Source organism: Triturus cristatus, chromosome 4_2 (assembly GCF_964204655.1).
Source record: "Triturus cristatus chromosome 4_2, aTriCri1.1, whole genome shotgun sequence".
NCBI lineage: Eukaryota > Metazoa > Chordata > Amphibia > Caudata > Salamandridae > Triturus > Triturus cristatus.
In genome coordinates this window covers 914,523,040-914,537,541 of record NC_140586.1, presented here as the reverse complement: position 1 = coordinate 914,537,541, position 14,502 = coordinate 914,523,040, and the positions used below count along the sequence as shown (strand labels likewise).

At 44.8% G+C, this 14,502-nt stretch overlaps 1 protein-coding gene across 9 annotated transcripts in view; it reads left to right on the top strand.

Moving 5' to 3' along the window:
* The window catches only part of SZT2 (SZT2 subunit of KICSTOR complex), a 937,318-nt gene that overhangs the window by 655,242 nt on the left and 267,574 nt on the right, over positions 1–14,502 (top strand). For all 9 annotated transcript variants that reach the window (XM_085602961.1, XM_085602966.1, XM_085602963.1 and 6 more), the window contains one exon: positions 10,160–10,335. In XM_085602961.1, the coding sequence (XP_085459087.1) occupies positions 10,160–10,335 (176 nt within the window). The remainder of the gene's footprint in view (positions 1–10,159; positions 10,336–14,502) is intronic.

The following is a 14,502-nucleotide window of genomic DNA, read 5'->3' as shown; positions in this document are numbered from 1 at the left end:
TTAACACCTACGTAAAATTTGCCTGTCTATATGGAACAGAAACTTGGAGAACAGTAACCACCACCAACCAGACCTTCATCAACACCTATCTGAGGAAAATCCTCCAAATCCGCTCGCCAAACACCATCAGCAACGACGACCTATGGCAGCAGACTTTTCAACTCTCTGCTCATGTAGAAATCATGAAAAGACACTGGGGCTGGATAAGTCACACCCTCCGCGAGCCTACAGTAAACACCACCAGACAAGCCCTCACCTAGACCCTAAAGGGAAAAGGAAAAGAGGAAGGCCAAGAAACACCTTGCATCGAGGCCTTGAGGCTCACTGCAAGGAGATAGGTTGCACCTGAAGTTAGATTGAAAGAAAAGCCCAGGACAGAGATGGCTGGGGAGTCCTAGTTGAGGGCCTATACCCCAGGAGGGATAGTAGACATAAGTAAGTATGTATTTTGCAGTCTGTGTTGAATGATTCTTTGAGTTGAGAAGCAATATCGTTTTCTAGTAACTTGTCCAAGGATGGAAGACCTAAAGTGACTTCCCTGGTGGAAAGTGGAGGTGGAGGGTGGTGTTATATCGCTGCATGGGTTTGTGGATTTCATCCATGCTTTCTTCAGCTTCAGCCTGGCAACGACAAGGTGATGGTCTGATGCAACATCCGCTCCTCTGATCACTCTCACATTCTGTAGGGACCTTTGGAACTTCTGTGACTCAGACCCTCAAAACACGAGCTCCACAACAAGTGATTCCTAAACGCTGGGTTAGAGACATCAAGAACCTTGATCCTAGGGAACTTGCAGCCAGTTGCCAGTCTGACCTACCACCCCTCCACCCCCATATCACAACGGTCAAAATGACCTCAACGATCATTACTCTGGGACTATAACTAACATTCTTAATGACCTTTCCCCGCTAAAACTAAAAAGAACCCAAATCAAAGACAGAATCCCCTGGTTCAATGGATCCCTCAATAGCGAGAGGAGATCCCTGCGGCAGTCAGAAAGAATCTAGAGACAGCACCCCTCAGCCGCTCATTTAAAATTTCTCTGCCAGGCCAGAAATGCCTACAACAGAAACACCCTCAACTCGAAAAAAGAATTCTTCAGCTCTGAACTGGAGAACACCAAAAACAGACCCCGCAAACTTTTCAAACTGGTCAAACACCAATCAAACAAACTGGCCAAAACATTGAAAGAAAACCCCAAGTCACTAATATCATCGGACAAATTCTCCTCCTTTTTCGCTGACAAAATCACATCTTTAGGAAACGAACTTAAGTCCGCTACTTACTCTCAACCCCTTACAGATCTACATCCTCCCTCCGTGCCGCCACCACAGGCTTCACCCAAAAACCAAGCACACTGGACCGACTTCAAAATCTATGACGAACACTCCGTCTCGAAAATCCTCTCCACCTTAAACCCGAACAACCACTTTAAATGACCCACTCCCCTCTAACTGCCTAGCTGCCGCCTCCCAACCCATCATTACGAGCTGGACTGCAATAATCAACACCTCCCTGCTTCAGGGATCCATACCCGACTCTCTGAAAGCTGGCCAAGTCCTCCCCATTTAAAAAAAAAACATTGCTGGATCCTGCCTCCCCTGACAACTTCAGACCTATTTCTAACATCCCACTTTTAGCTAAAGTTCTGGAGAAATGTGTGCAACAGCAGCTGAGCCAACACATCACCAACTGCCACCTACTAGATGATTTCCAATCTGGTTTCAGGCCAGGGCACAGCGTGGAAACCACCATCTCCATATTGTGGATGCTGCCCTCCAAGCCCTTGACCAAGGCAACACCTGTCTCCTAATCCTCCTAGATCTGTCCTCGGCCTTCGACACGGTCAACCATGAGAAACTACTTGAACGCCTCAAACTCAGGATGGGAATGGATGGCTCTGTTCTTGAATGGTTTAGGTCCTTCCTCCACAAACGATCACAGAAATTCCTAATTAACGGTAACCTGTCTGCTCCCGCCCCGGTCACGGTTGGAGTCCCCCAAGGATCAACCTTGTCCCCCACCCTCTTCAACCTTTACCTAGAACCGCTTGCCGAAGTTCCACACACCGCGAATATCTCATACCACATGTACACTGACGATACCCAGATCTAGACCCAGATGACCTCCTACAGCAATGCCTGACTTTTCTAAAGTCTTAGCAAATTATATCGCGACCTTGACTACTGATTACGCTAGTCCTGGTTGCTGGAGATTTGAACGATTGGGCTAATGAGACAGACGAGGGAACGCTTTCTAGAGAACTCACAGAGTCCCTTACTAGCCTAAACTTCACCCAACACATCCATTCTCCCACACATTTAAAAGGCAATATACTTGATCAAGTATGGTCCATCAATATTATTTTGAATAATCTGGTTGTTTACCCTTGTGTATGGTCAGACCACTCTATTATCAGATTTACGCTGATTAATTTGCCATCGCTGAAACACTCTTTGTCAAAAAAGCATCTTCAGAAACTGGAATCACATGAACCTGAATGCACTCATAGATATTTTATCCTGTGCGCAGCCTGCCCTAGTAGGCGAGTTAGAGAGCTGTGAAAAGGAGATCAATAATTGGCAAATGAAAGCCTTTAATATTCATGCTCCCCCACTGACCAAAACGTCCCGCCTAAGGCAACACGAAGCATCTAAATGGTTCACCAAGGAACTGAAAATCCAAAAGCTTTGTGTTCGCCAAGCTAAACTGAAATGGCGCAATTCGTATCTAGGGGAGGATAAAATGACCTTTACTTCAAAACTACATATGTATAAAAATGCTATATTGGAGGCTAAGAGAACCTTTTTCATGACTAAGGTACACTTTTCGGAGAACAGCTCCAAAGATATCTTCAAGGTCGTGAAAGAGCTATCATATCCCAGCCGCGTGACTCTCTGTCATGGCTATCCAGGATCTCTGCAACGATTTGAATTCTTTTTTCATTTCTAAAATTAGGAAAATTCCACACTCCATTGTTGCCAACAACTCGAATACAGAACCAAGCTTGGCCTACCTCAACTCATCTTCCCTTAATATTTTCCCAAAATTAGACAGAAAACTTTTCTTAGACATTGTTACGAAAATTAAATCGGGCTCCCCCAAGGAAGACTGCCCTATTAATATACTAAAGGTAATCTATCGGGCATTTCCTGATATTATCTTGGAGTTCTTAATCAGTCTCTGTCTCATGGTTCTGTACTGCTGGTCTTTAAGGAAGCAGTGGTCATCCCGATGCAAAAAAAGCAGGGTATAGATCCGAAAAAGAGAACTATAGGCCTATATTGTTACTCCCTTTCCCTGCTAAACTGCTGGAGGCTCATGTAGCTACTTGTCTCAGTACTTTTCTAGAAGCTACCAGGTTTTTGGATACCCACCAGGTGGGCTTTCGACCCGGGCATTCCACTGAATCTGTGATCCTGTCCGTCATGGATGACCTCAAAAACACATGCGGATATTGATAGCTCTCAGGCTCTGGTCCTCCTCGACCTATCTGCGGCATTTGACACCGTAAACCACAAAACTCTGTTGAATCGTATTGCCGCAGCAGGTCTCGGGGGACCAGCTTTGGATTGGTTTAGATCCTTCCTAGAGGATCGCAAAACAGTCTGTGTGGCTCTCCCCTTTCAAATCCAACACGGTAGAAATGAGCTGTGGTGTCCCGCAGGGCTCCGCTCTTTCACCAATCCTTTTCTCTGTCTCTCTCTCTCTCTCTCTCTCTCTCTCTCTCTCTCTCTCTCTCTCTCTCTCTCTCTCTCTCTCTCTCTCTCTCTCTCTCTCTCTCTATATATATATATATATATATATATATATATATATATATATATATATATATATATATATATATATTCACTGAAAAAACCATAGGTTTCACACATGTTATAGTTAGCGGAAATTTTACTGATAAAAAACCAGTGAAATTCCCCCGTTATAGTTAGTGCAGGCAACTATAACTCACGCGACCGCAATCCTCTGCTGATGCTAATACTGTATTTAGACACTTATATGCCCATGTCTTCTTCCATACATTTTTAGCTATACATATATTACAAATATTTTTTTTTCATAAAGACACATATGTCGTCAGCAGAAGATTGCGGTCGCGTGAGTTATAGTTGCCTGCACTAACTATAACGGGGGAATTTCACTGGTTTTTTATCAGTAAAATTTCCGCTAACTATAACATGTGTGAAACCTATGGTTTTTTCAGTGAATTTGCAAGGTTTTTTAAATGCTAATTCCTAACTATAACGTGTGTGAAACCTATGGTTTTTTCAGTGAATTTGTACGGTTTTTTAAATGCTAAGTTACTTTACGCCATTCGAGGCGTGCGCGCCCACTTAACGCAGTTCGTTCCGTGCACGGTTTTTATCAACTTTAATAAGCCCTGTACATTTGGTGGCCTTCGGCCACCAAAAGCACAGGGGGTGGGGTCAATGTGGATAGTGTTTTTTTTATTTCAATTTTATAATTTCATGTTGCCAAAATTTAGTTTTTTTTACCTATTAATAAGCCCTGTACATTTGGTGGCCTTCGGCCACCAAAAGCACAGGGGGTGGGGTAAGTGTGGATAGTGTTTTTTTTATTTTTATTTTTTTACTGTACGCTTACCGTAAGCGTACGGTAAGCGTACCCCGCGAAATTGCCGAAAAAAAAATAAAACCGTTTTTGCTCTTGGGGGATGTTTGTGGACTCCCTCAACATGACTATGTGGGAGGGAGTTGTCAAAACAGCCCCGTAACATGTTTTTGGCCATCATGTTTGATAAACAACACTCAGTGCGAGAGACAAAATGGCGGCCGCCGCTTCCTGGTTTCGGCCGATTCGAATGTTTACTAAGATCTAAGAGCCAATCAGAATCGCGCTCGCGCACGCCACCGTACGCTTAGCGTAAGCGTACGGTAAGCGTACCGTAAGCGGGCTCAGATATATATATTGATTTAAAGGCTATTTTCTCAGAATCTACTGAACAGATTTACACCAAACCTACAAAAGGCACTTCCTTGACCTAGGGACTACCTCTCTGCCAAATTTTGAGTAATTCTGTTCAGCCGTTCGGGCTGTAGCTCGTTCTAAAGGTCCTATGGAAAAATGCATGGGAAAAACGCGTTTTGGGACCCCCCTTTTATCTCAGCCCCCGCTTGACGGATCCCCCCGAGACTTTCAGGGTAGGAGCGGAGCGTAGCGCCCCACCTATTTTGAGAAATTCGCGAGGATTCGTCGACCGGCGCCAAAGTTATTCAAAATAGAATGTTGAGGTTTTCCTATGGAAACGTGGTCCTAACTATAACTACCTACTGGCGACCGCCAGTAGGTAATATATATATATATATATATATTATCTACTGGCGGTCGCCAGTAGATAGTTATAGTTAGGACCGTGTTTCCATAGGAAATCCGCAACATTCTATTTGGAATAACTTTGGCGCCGGTCGACGAATCCTCGCGAAATTTTCAAAACTAATGGGGCGCTCCGCTCCTACCCTGAAAGTCTCGGGGGGGATTCGTCAAGCGGGGGCTGAGAAAAAAGAGGGGTCCCAAAACGCGTTTTCCCCATGCATTTTTCCATAGGACCTTTAGACACAGCTACAGCCCGAACGGCTGAACAGAATTACTTGAAATTTGGCAGAGAGGTAGTCCTCAGGTCAAGGATGTGCCTTTTGTAGGTCTGGTGTAAATCTGTTCAGTAGGTCCTGAGAAAATAGCATTTAAATCAATATACATATCTGTAAGCGCGCTCCGTGCGCTTACCGTAAGCTTACCGTACGCGTACGGTGCCGTGCGCGAGCTCAATTCTGATTGGTGGTTACATGACTGTAAACATTCGAATCGGACGAAATCAAGAAGTGTCGGCCGCCATTTTCTGTCTCTCGCACTGAGAAACAAAGGTGGGGAACGTGAAACGGGGGCAACGAAGAGAGTTGCAGACCCCCTAGTGTTTGTCAGGGGGTCCAAGAAGGACCCAAAAGTACCCAAAAAATTTTTACAAAAATTGCGGGGTACGCGTACGGTAAGCTCACCGTACGCGCACGGCAAAAAAAAATTTAAAATAAAAAAAAGAAGTAACAATCACATTTATTAAATAAATTAAAGGACCCACAAGGGCGAAAAAAAAAAATGTTACTGCGTAAAAAAAGGCCAGGCGCGCACGTCATGGACTGCGCAACGTGGGTGCTCGGTGCGCGAAGCGCACCGAGCGCCCACAGCGCGCGCACGCTGCGCAAAGCGCACCGTGCGCGCAGGGTGTGCGCATAGTGAAAAACCAGAAAAAAAAATAAAAAATAAATACATAACTTAGCATTTAAAAAACCGTACAAATTCACTGAAAAAACCATAGGTTTCACACACGTTATAGTTAGGAATTATCATTTACAAAACCTTGCAAATTCACTTAAAAAACCATAGGTTTCACACATGTTATAGTTAGCTGTACATTTCACTCGTAAAAAACCAATGAAATTCCACGTTATAGTTAGATCAGGTAACTATAACTTGCGCGACCGCAATCCACAATGTGTAATTTCAGATGTCATCATTGATGTCATGAGTGATGTCACTGACCATGTCATGAGTGATGTACTATGTGACGTCATCAGCAGTTTATTGTGGGCGCGCAAGTTATAGTTACCTGATCTAACTATAACGTGGAATTTCATTGGTTTTTTACGAGTGAAATGTACAGCTAACTATAACATGTGTGAAACCTATGGTTTTTTAAGTGAATATATATATATATATATATATATATATATATATATATACATACATACCCCGTGATCACCAGCCTCCAGCAGATGGGGGTAAAGATTTTTAACTATGCTTATGACATACAGCTAATCTTCCCCTTGGAGAGCTCGGATGAATCTAAAGATTTCGTTAAGAATTCTATGCGGTACATAAACAACTGGATGGACAATAACCAATTAAAACTGAACTCTGACAAGACTGAGATAATCATACCCAGCAATAAAGTCAGCTACTGGACATCTTCTCTTTGTCCTCTGAAACTAGGGGCGGTCCCACTCCCTAAACCTGTAATAAAGAGTCTGGGATTTCACATTGACTCAGGTCTCTCCATGACTGCCCAGATTGGGTCAGTTACCTCCTCTTGCTTTGTCCAACTCCGTAAGCTGCGCAAGATTAGATGCTTTTTCAGTAAAGAGGCCTTTACTCAAGTAGTGATTGCACTTATTTTATCAAAAATCGACTACCGGTAATGCGCTTTATCTTGACCTCCCACAAAAGCAGAAAAATCGTCTTCAGATTATTCAAAATCAAGCAGCCAGAATCATCCATCTTCAGGACGGACAATGTCATATTAGCCCACTGCTAAAAGATCTCTGGCTTCTAGTGGAACAGAGAGCCATGTTTAAAACTGGCTGCATTCTCTTTAGTGCTTTTCAGGGAACAGGCCCTAATTTTATCTACTCACGTATCAGCAAGTACTCTCCCCTGCGTACTCCAAGATCAATGCACTTGAATCTTTTGTGGGTTCCCAGATTCAAATGCCAACACATCGGTGGGACTCAGTTCTCCTTTTTGGGTCCGAGGCTCTGGAACTCTTTGCCCATCTCATTGAAGCTTGAGGTGGATTACATGCGGTTCAGAAAGCTGCTCAAAACATGGCTGTTTACTTTGGCCTATAACTAGTGGCTTCTTTGCCTGGCAGATCTCTGGTCGGAACTTCAGCGCCAAGAAACCTGCTGTTGTACGTGCCCTTCAATAAATACCCAAATAACATAACATCTACATCAAGATCTCCTCTCTCGAGGAGATTCTCTCCATGAGTGAAGCCTTGAAAATTGACTGTCCAATGGCTCTCTTCCAATCAATATAGAAAAACAACGAGAGAGAGAGGGCGTGACAAAAGGGGCATACTCTTATTCCCCTAAACAATAACTAAACAACAGCAAAAAATTGTAGCCCAAGCAAAAATTAGCAAGCAAGAGGAGTTACTCTTGTTTAGAAGGACCCTCACTCACCAACCTAGTTGGTGACATGCTTCAACATAGGGTCTCCACCAGAGAGGCCGAGTGCCTCTCCGGTGTGCTACAACGCCAGGTTACAGCGGAGCGTTTTTTTTTCTTGTGAATGACGTGAGTGCAATGGTGCAAGTGAAGAAATGTGATTTCAAAAGATGCCCGAGTTTTAGCCAAAAATCTTTAATGGTGGAAAACTAGGCAACAGTAAAAACAGGTGCATTGGATGTTTGATAACTGGCTAAATTGACCAGGTACATCCTATTGTGTGAAGAATTAAAAAATGGTCAACATGTTTCTGCTTCAAAACGCAATTAGCGAAGCATTCATCAGGACCAACGCACCACGGAGCTATGCGCACCCTACGGCGCACCCTGACCTGTGGTGGAGTGAACCGATAACGCACGGTTTTTTAGTTGAGCTTTCAGGACTTCTGAAAGTCGATAAAATCTGAGGAATTGATCAACCTCACGACATGGGTCCTGGTGGGGGGCGGTGACTCGTAGTCACACATTCATCAGAGACACACGCCCGTATGATACCTGCATACTCCCTTCCATGGACCCGTATATTCGGGTCCACGGTGTGCTTGGGCTACACTCTTATGTTGTTGTTTAGTCTCTTCCAATCAACTCAAACTTAACGCAAAGAAGACAGAATTTCTTCTAATTTCCTCGCCCAAAACCAACCCTGAGACTCGGATATGGATTAAGGCCATCACAGCCTTAAACTGCCCTCCGACCATCGTGGACTCGGCCAAATCCTTTGGAATTACCCTGGACTGCAACTTGAACATGCAGGACCACATCAATTCGATGGCCAAATCAACCAGATTCCACCTGAGCTATCTAAGGAAACTGAAACCCTTCTTGGATACTCCCGACCTAAAAATGGCAGTGCAAGCACTAGTCCTCTCTAGACTGGAATATGGCTGTTCTACTCTCTCTGGTTTACCCAAGATCTCCCTGGCACCTTTAAAAGCGTGCCTTAACGCGGCCGCTAGGCTACCACCAGGCTCAAGGAAGTTCGATCACAGTTCTCCACATCTAAAAGCTCTGAACTGGCTTCCTCTACAGGCTAGAATCCAACTCAAAATGGCATGTATCACGCACAAGGCATTATACTCAAACTCCCCTGCATATCTTGACCAGAAACGTGCGGTCCTCCAGAGACCTTTTGCTCCAACCTGCACTTTTTTGGAAAAAGAAAACTTACAATCAGGCATTCTCAGGGGCCGCACCAAGAATATGGAACTCAATCCCGCCCAATATTAGAAGAATCCCCTCCCTGGCCCGCTTCAAAAAGGATGCCAAAACCTTCCTAATGGGCAAATTCATCGCCTAAACTGTGCCTCTACTTCACACAGAGTCCTTGCTCTAATTCCGCTCTAATGCATGCCCTGGAGTACACTACCCTCTTGGCACCTCCGGACTCCCCTACAAAGACCTGGGGACCTTCGTTTCTCGTTAAATGTAAATGTAATTTGTATGATGTCCCTTTTTATCCCTTTGTATCCAGCCCACCCCCCAAAGTCTTTTTTATACTGCTTCTTGGTTCCTGTAAAGCGCTCTGATACCCTAACGGGTCAAGTTCACGCTCAATAAAACAAAAATAAATAACTATAGTGGTTCGCAAAGTGTTTAGGTCAAGTGGCGTGTTCGCTGTATTTTTTTTATCATGGTTTTCCTTGGCCCATGTCCAAGTTTTCGGAGCTATACATTGTGGCAGAGAGCAGTTTATGATACTGAACAAGAAGGGATGTAAGTTTTGGCACATTTGTGTTGCCAACCCTCGCTCTCTCATCAGTCCCCATTCAACCGTTATCGGCCAAAGGGAAGGTTCAACAGGAAGGGACAGGCGAATGTGATTGACTAACTTCAAAACTAATCAGTTGGTGTCAGTGGAATCAAAGTCAATTAGGATTATGGTGGATCACTCCTGGCCATAACAGCAAGATAATCCTTTGCTTTAAGATGAGAAATTCCAGCTCCTACTTTTGTCTATTGAGTTGTTACTCTGTTCTCTACCTTCATCCACCTTGTAGGAGATTAGTGATGTAAAGACTTTGCATCTCCAAAGATGAAATGCTTGTCAATTTGGACTCAGTTGGAACTCGGAGCCCACTGCCTCATTAGGAGTCCTGGTCCCTCACCTTTTAACACTGGATTTTGTTTCATCAGGTCGCCTGAGGAGAACCATGTCAGACACAAAAGGGTTGTCCCTCACAGTTGGTGGTGCTGGGAAATTGTGCCCACGGCCTCTACAGTTCTCATCCACAGCAATGTCCAGTGCTGGGAACCCTGATGTCATCACACCACCCAGCAGGATGGGACGGCGCAGCTTTTGGGACATGCTGGTAATGTCATCATATTAGTTTGGGGATCTGTAAGATGTGATGGAAGCTTTCCCTTGACACGTAGATAGTGATGTGTGGCGCACTGACGCAGCGAAGAATAATGTAAACCTCCTGAGGTGCTGTAGACGGCGAATGGAGACTTCTTTGGCATGGTAATGTGTGATGTGCGGCTAAAACTTAACTGTGTAGTAAAGATTGGTTCTAGTTGTGAGTATAATAAATCGTGATGGGCGTGTCACATTGCACTGTATGCTGTGGCGAGAGTCTCCATTGGCATAATCCGGAGCACTGGACACCGAGTAAGGAAAGGCTGGATCGGAACCTCACAGGGCACAATAGGGTCTTCCAGGGCACAGTAAGGACAGATGCTCTTGGGGTACAGTATGGAATAGTAATGGGAGCATCCATAGGTACAGTTTGTGGTGACCACCATACAAAAACACTAAAGATTGATGGGCCTGGGAGAGAGGAATAGGAGTGCTAGCAGCCTAAATGGTGATGAAGCCTTCACAGGCACAGAAACAAGGATAGAAGTCTGATTTTTCTTTTGTATATAGTTTTTACTGAATTTTACAGTAGCATTCAGAATACTTTAAGTCCAGTTTCGATGCCTTATGCTTTTTAGTTGTCAAACAGTTTCCCAGCATCCCCCCCCGCTCTTACAAGTATGCGCACATGTTGAGTAGACTGTGCCATCCTCAGTTATCCGTTTCACTTTCCATGTATATCCATAACAATACCGTTCAAAAGGAAGCTTATTAGTGAGGCAGATTAAAGTCACTCTAGCACTAGGTACAGCTTTAAAATGTTATGCACTATAATTGAGGTGTCTGCTCACAAGCTATCACATCATGCTTTGCGCACCGCCCTCTTATCTTAAACCCTCACGGTGGTCACTTATCGGGGGGTTTCTCAGGGCTGCCAGCATGACCGCCTATGCCCGCAGGTTATCCTTCACTTTCTCTTCCCTCCTTGTGTACTTCATGTGCAGTTTTTCGGCCACCACCCTTTCTGAAATCACTCTGAACCAGTCTCTCTAGCGCGGGCATTCTAGCACCAGCCAGCTAATAGCAGTGCACCGCTTAGCCAGCAACAGCCTTAGAAGCAGAAGCTTTCTACTCGGCCTTCTCTTTGCCGGGGTCGGGAGTTACCCAAGAGGACCTGTTTCATAGTGAGTTGTACATTCCAGCCAGTGGGCCCATTCAACTTGTCTGAGGAAAGAAGTCTGATGAAATACAGTAAATCTTCTCGGTCTCAGTGAGGGGTGATCAGGTATCCCAGGACAGGGTAAGGTGCGATGGGAACCTCCATGTCCCAATAAAGAGAGAATTGTGGGCTCGTATAGACCTCTGCAGTGATGAACTCCGATATGAAATGATTTTCACAAACCCTGGTGATGTGCTTGCACATTGTTGATTATCAATGTGGGTTTATGCCGGGGACGGGCCACAAGAACCCTCGGAGACTTTCTCATGTTCTGTACATGACCCAAAGTGAACCGATGGAAGGTGCACTTGAGGTGCAGGAAATTAAGGAAACATTCGACATCCTGAATCGGGAATATTTTGGGAAGTACTGAGAAAACCAGTGTTTGGGATGGGTGAGGCTGCTGTATACCAAGCCTGTGGCCCAGGTCTGCACTGGTGGTCTTGTATTGGAGAAATGGGATCCACAAAGAGGTACAAGGCAGGGAAGTCCCCTGTATCCAGTGCTCTTTGTCCTGGCAAATGAGCCATTGGCAATATATTTGTGGGGCACACTGCAGGAGTGGGGAATTAGGATTGGAAATAAATAATTAGGATTGGAAATAATACGCATATTGTTTCAGTGTATGCTGAAGAGACTCTGGTCTATATCAAGCATCCGCCCACTTCTGCTGCAGGCGCTGGACTAATATTGAGCTGCCTCAAGACCCTATTTTAATAAAAAGACAAACAGCGCTGGTTCCCCAGGCTGGTTTGGTGGAGAGGGAGCTGTTTTATCTTCCTGAAGTGGGTTTACTCTGAGGGAGACAAATGTCCCACTAATTGGGCATTCCGGTAGCACACATCCCAGAAGATCAGCATGTATATAATATAGGCAGGGTCGTCTGGGCAATCTACAAAGTTCTGTAATACCCTGCTGCTGTTGGTTACGGGCAGGATAGCCCTTAGTAAAATGGTGTTCCTGCTCAGATGCCTCTATGTTATGCAAAACTCCCTAAGTATATTTCCTGTTTCGAAACGCTTAACAGACTCCTGATTTCTCTGTTATGGGCGGCCAAAAGAAGCAGGGTAAGTTTAGAGAACCTGAAAATAGAGAACAAGGAGGGTTGAAACTCCCAAACATGCAACTGGATTATAGTGCTAGATTTCTCCAGTATGCAGCACAATGGTGCTCTGAGGGACAAAACTTGGAGAACAAATTAGTGGAGGGGCGTGTGCTTTTCCAAATCGTATGAGCAGCTCCCATGCAGGAGAGGGTTGCCCATTTGTGGTGCTGTGTGTCGCGAAGCTTGGGAAGTGGGCATTAAACTGATCCTGAGGAAACCTCCCTTTGCCAAATTGCTCAACATGTGGTGTCTACCGTCATACGCATTAGGTGATGGACGTAAGCCAATGGCTAGAGGGGGCTTTGAGACAGTGGCAGACTTGTATATGGATGGCACATTTCTTAGTACTGAAGATGCAGGACAGTCGGCTGGGGCAGGAGCACCTCCAGTGTACAAAACTCCCTAGAATAGTGCATGGGATTTGGACAGACTTCCTTGTGGAGCCACTGGAGTCTCACACAGTGGAGTTGATACTTAATGCAGTGTCAGGCAGAGCCATGATGTCACATCTCTGTTGCCTTGAAAATGGACAAAAGACTTAAGCCATTGAAGACCCGTAGCCTGAGAGATGCCAGCCTCCTGGACCCACTCACAGATAGTGAATGTACCAGGGCATGTGCACTGGTGCAAGATGTGGCCAGCAATGCTAGATTTAACCTGGCTCCTTTTCACTATCTACACCATGCTGCTCTCTCACCTTAGTGATTGCACAGGATCTTCCTATCTAGGTCTGAGGTGTTGCCAGGTGTTGTGCGAGAAAGGCCGCGTTTATTCATATGGCCTGGGCATGTAACAGCTTGCAGGAATATTGGACGACATTGGTAGAGCTGCAACGCAAACTCTGGGATGGATTTCCACATTTGGTGGTGTAATTAGCTAAGAGGTGGATAGCCATACACTGGCTTTTGCTGCCCCCCCCCGGCCTCCACTCCTAGGGTGCTGTTATGCTTGAATGGGCAGTGGCAGAGTAGGGGTGACTTCAACAGGGAAGAGTGGATGAATATGCAGATTGGGATCTGGGGCTTTGGAAGGAGATGATTGCCTGTATGTTAGAGTCTCTGCCTGACCCCGATGTAACAGTGAACTCTCAGATGACTATTAGATCGCAGAGTGAAGGTCGAATTGAGAAGTTTGTTAAAGGATGGAGAAAAGTGAAAGAAGTGTGATGGAGTAGAATGGGAAGGTACAAATTAACTGTCGGATGCTAGGGGGCCTGAAAAATGTGAGCACTCTGCCTCTGTTTCTGATTCTACCCCCCTTTTACTGACACTTTAGATGATTTTTAATGATACTTATTGAACGCTGTGAGCCACCTGAACTGTGCTACACAAGCTGAGCTGGTTATGCTTCTTTGTTATATAGGCATTGCATTATTTGTTCATGACAGAAAGGATTAATAAAGATTTTTAAAGAGAGAGAGCGATATAGTCGTCAAGTACCTAACTCTTCCATTCAATCGCAAAGCTGTCCTTTATATAAAACGTGCAGACCCAATGTAACTTTAAAGGCATAGAAGCTGGATTGCTACAAGGCAGAGAGTTAAAAGTTTACTTCTTTTCCAGGATCTTGAAGAGAAAAGAAAGAAGGGAAATGGGCGGTAGTGAGTCAGTGTTGAAGGATCTACCATCGATTTTTTTTCTGCAGGGAATAAGGAGCGTTTCATTTCACACAAGGAACTACTGCAGAATTTAACAATACATTACAGAGGAGGAGCAGCTGTGTGCCTATATTGTCTAGCACCAGGCTAGAAATATGTACAGGACCAGAGTCGTTTGGTGAAAAAAGGCTTGATTGCTATATATGTGCAAGATGGTATCTAACATTCCACGCACAATTGTGAAGGAGTAGGTTGAGTG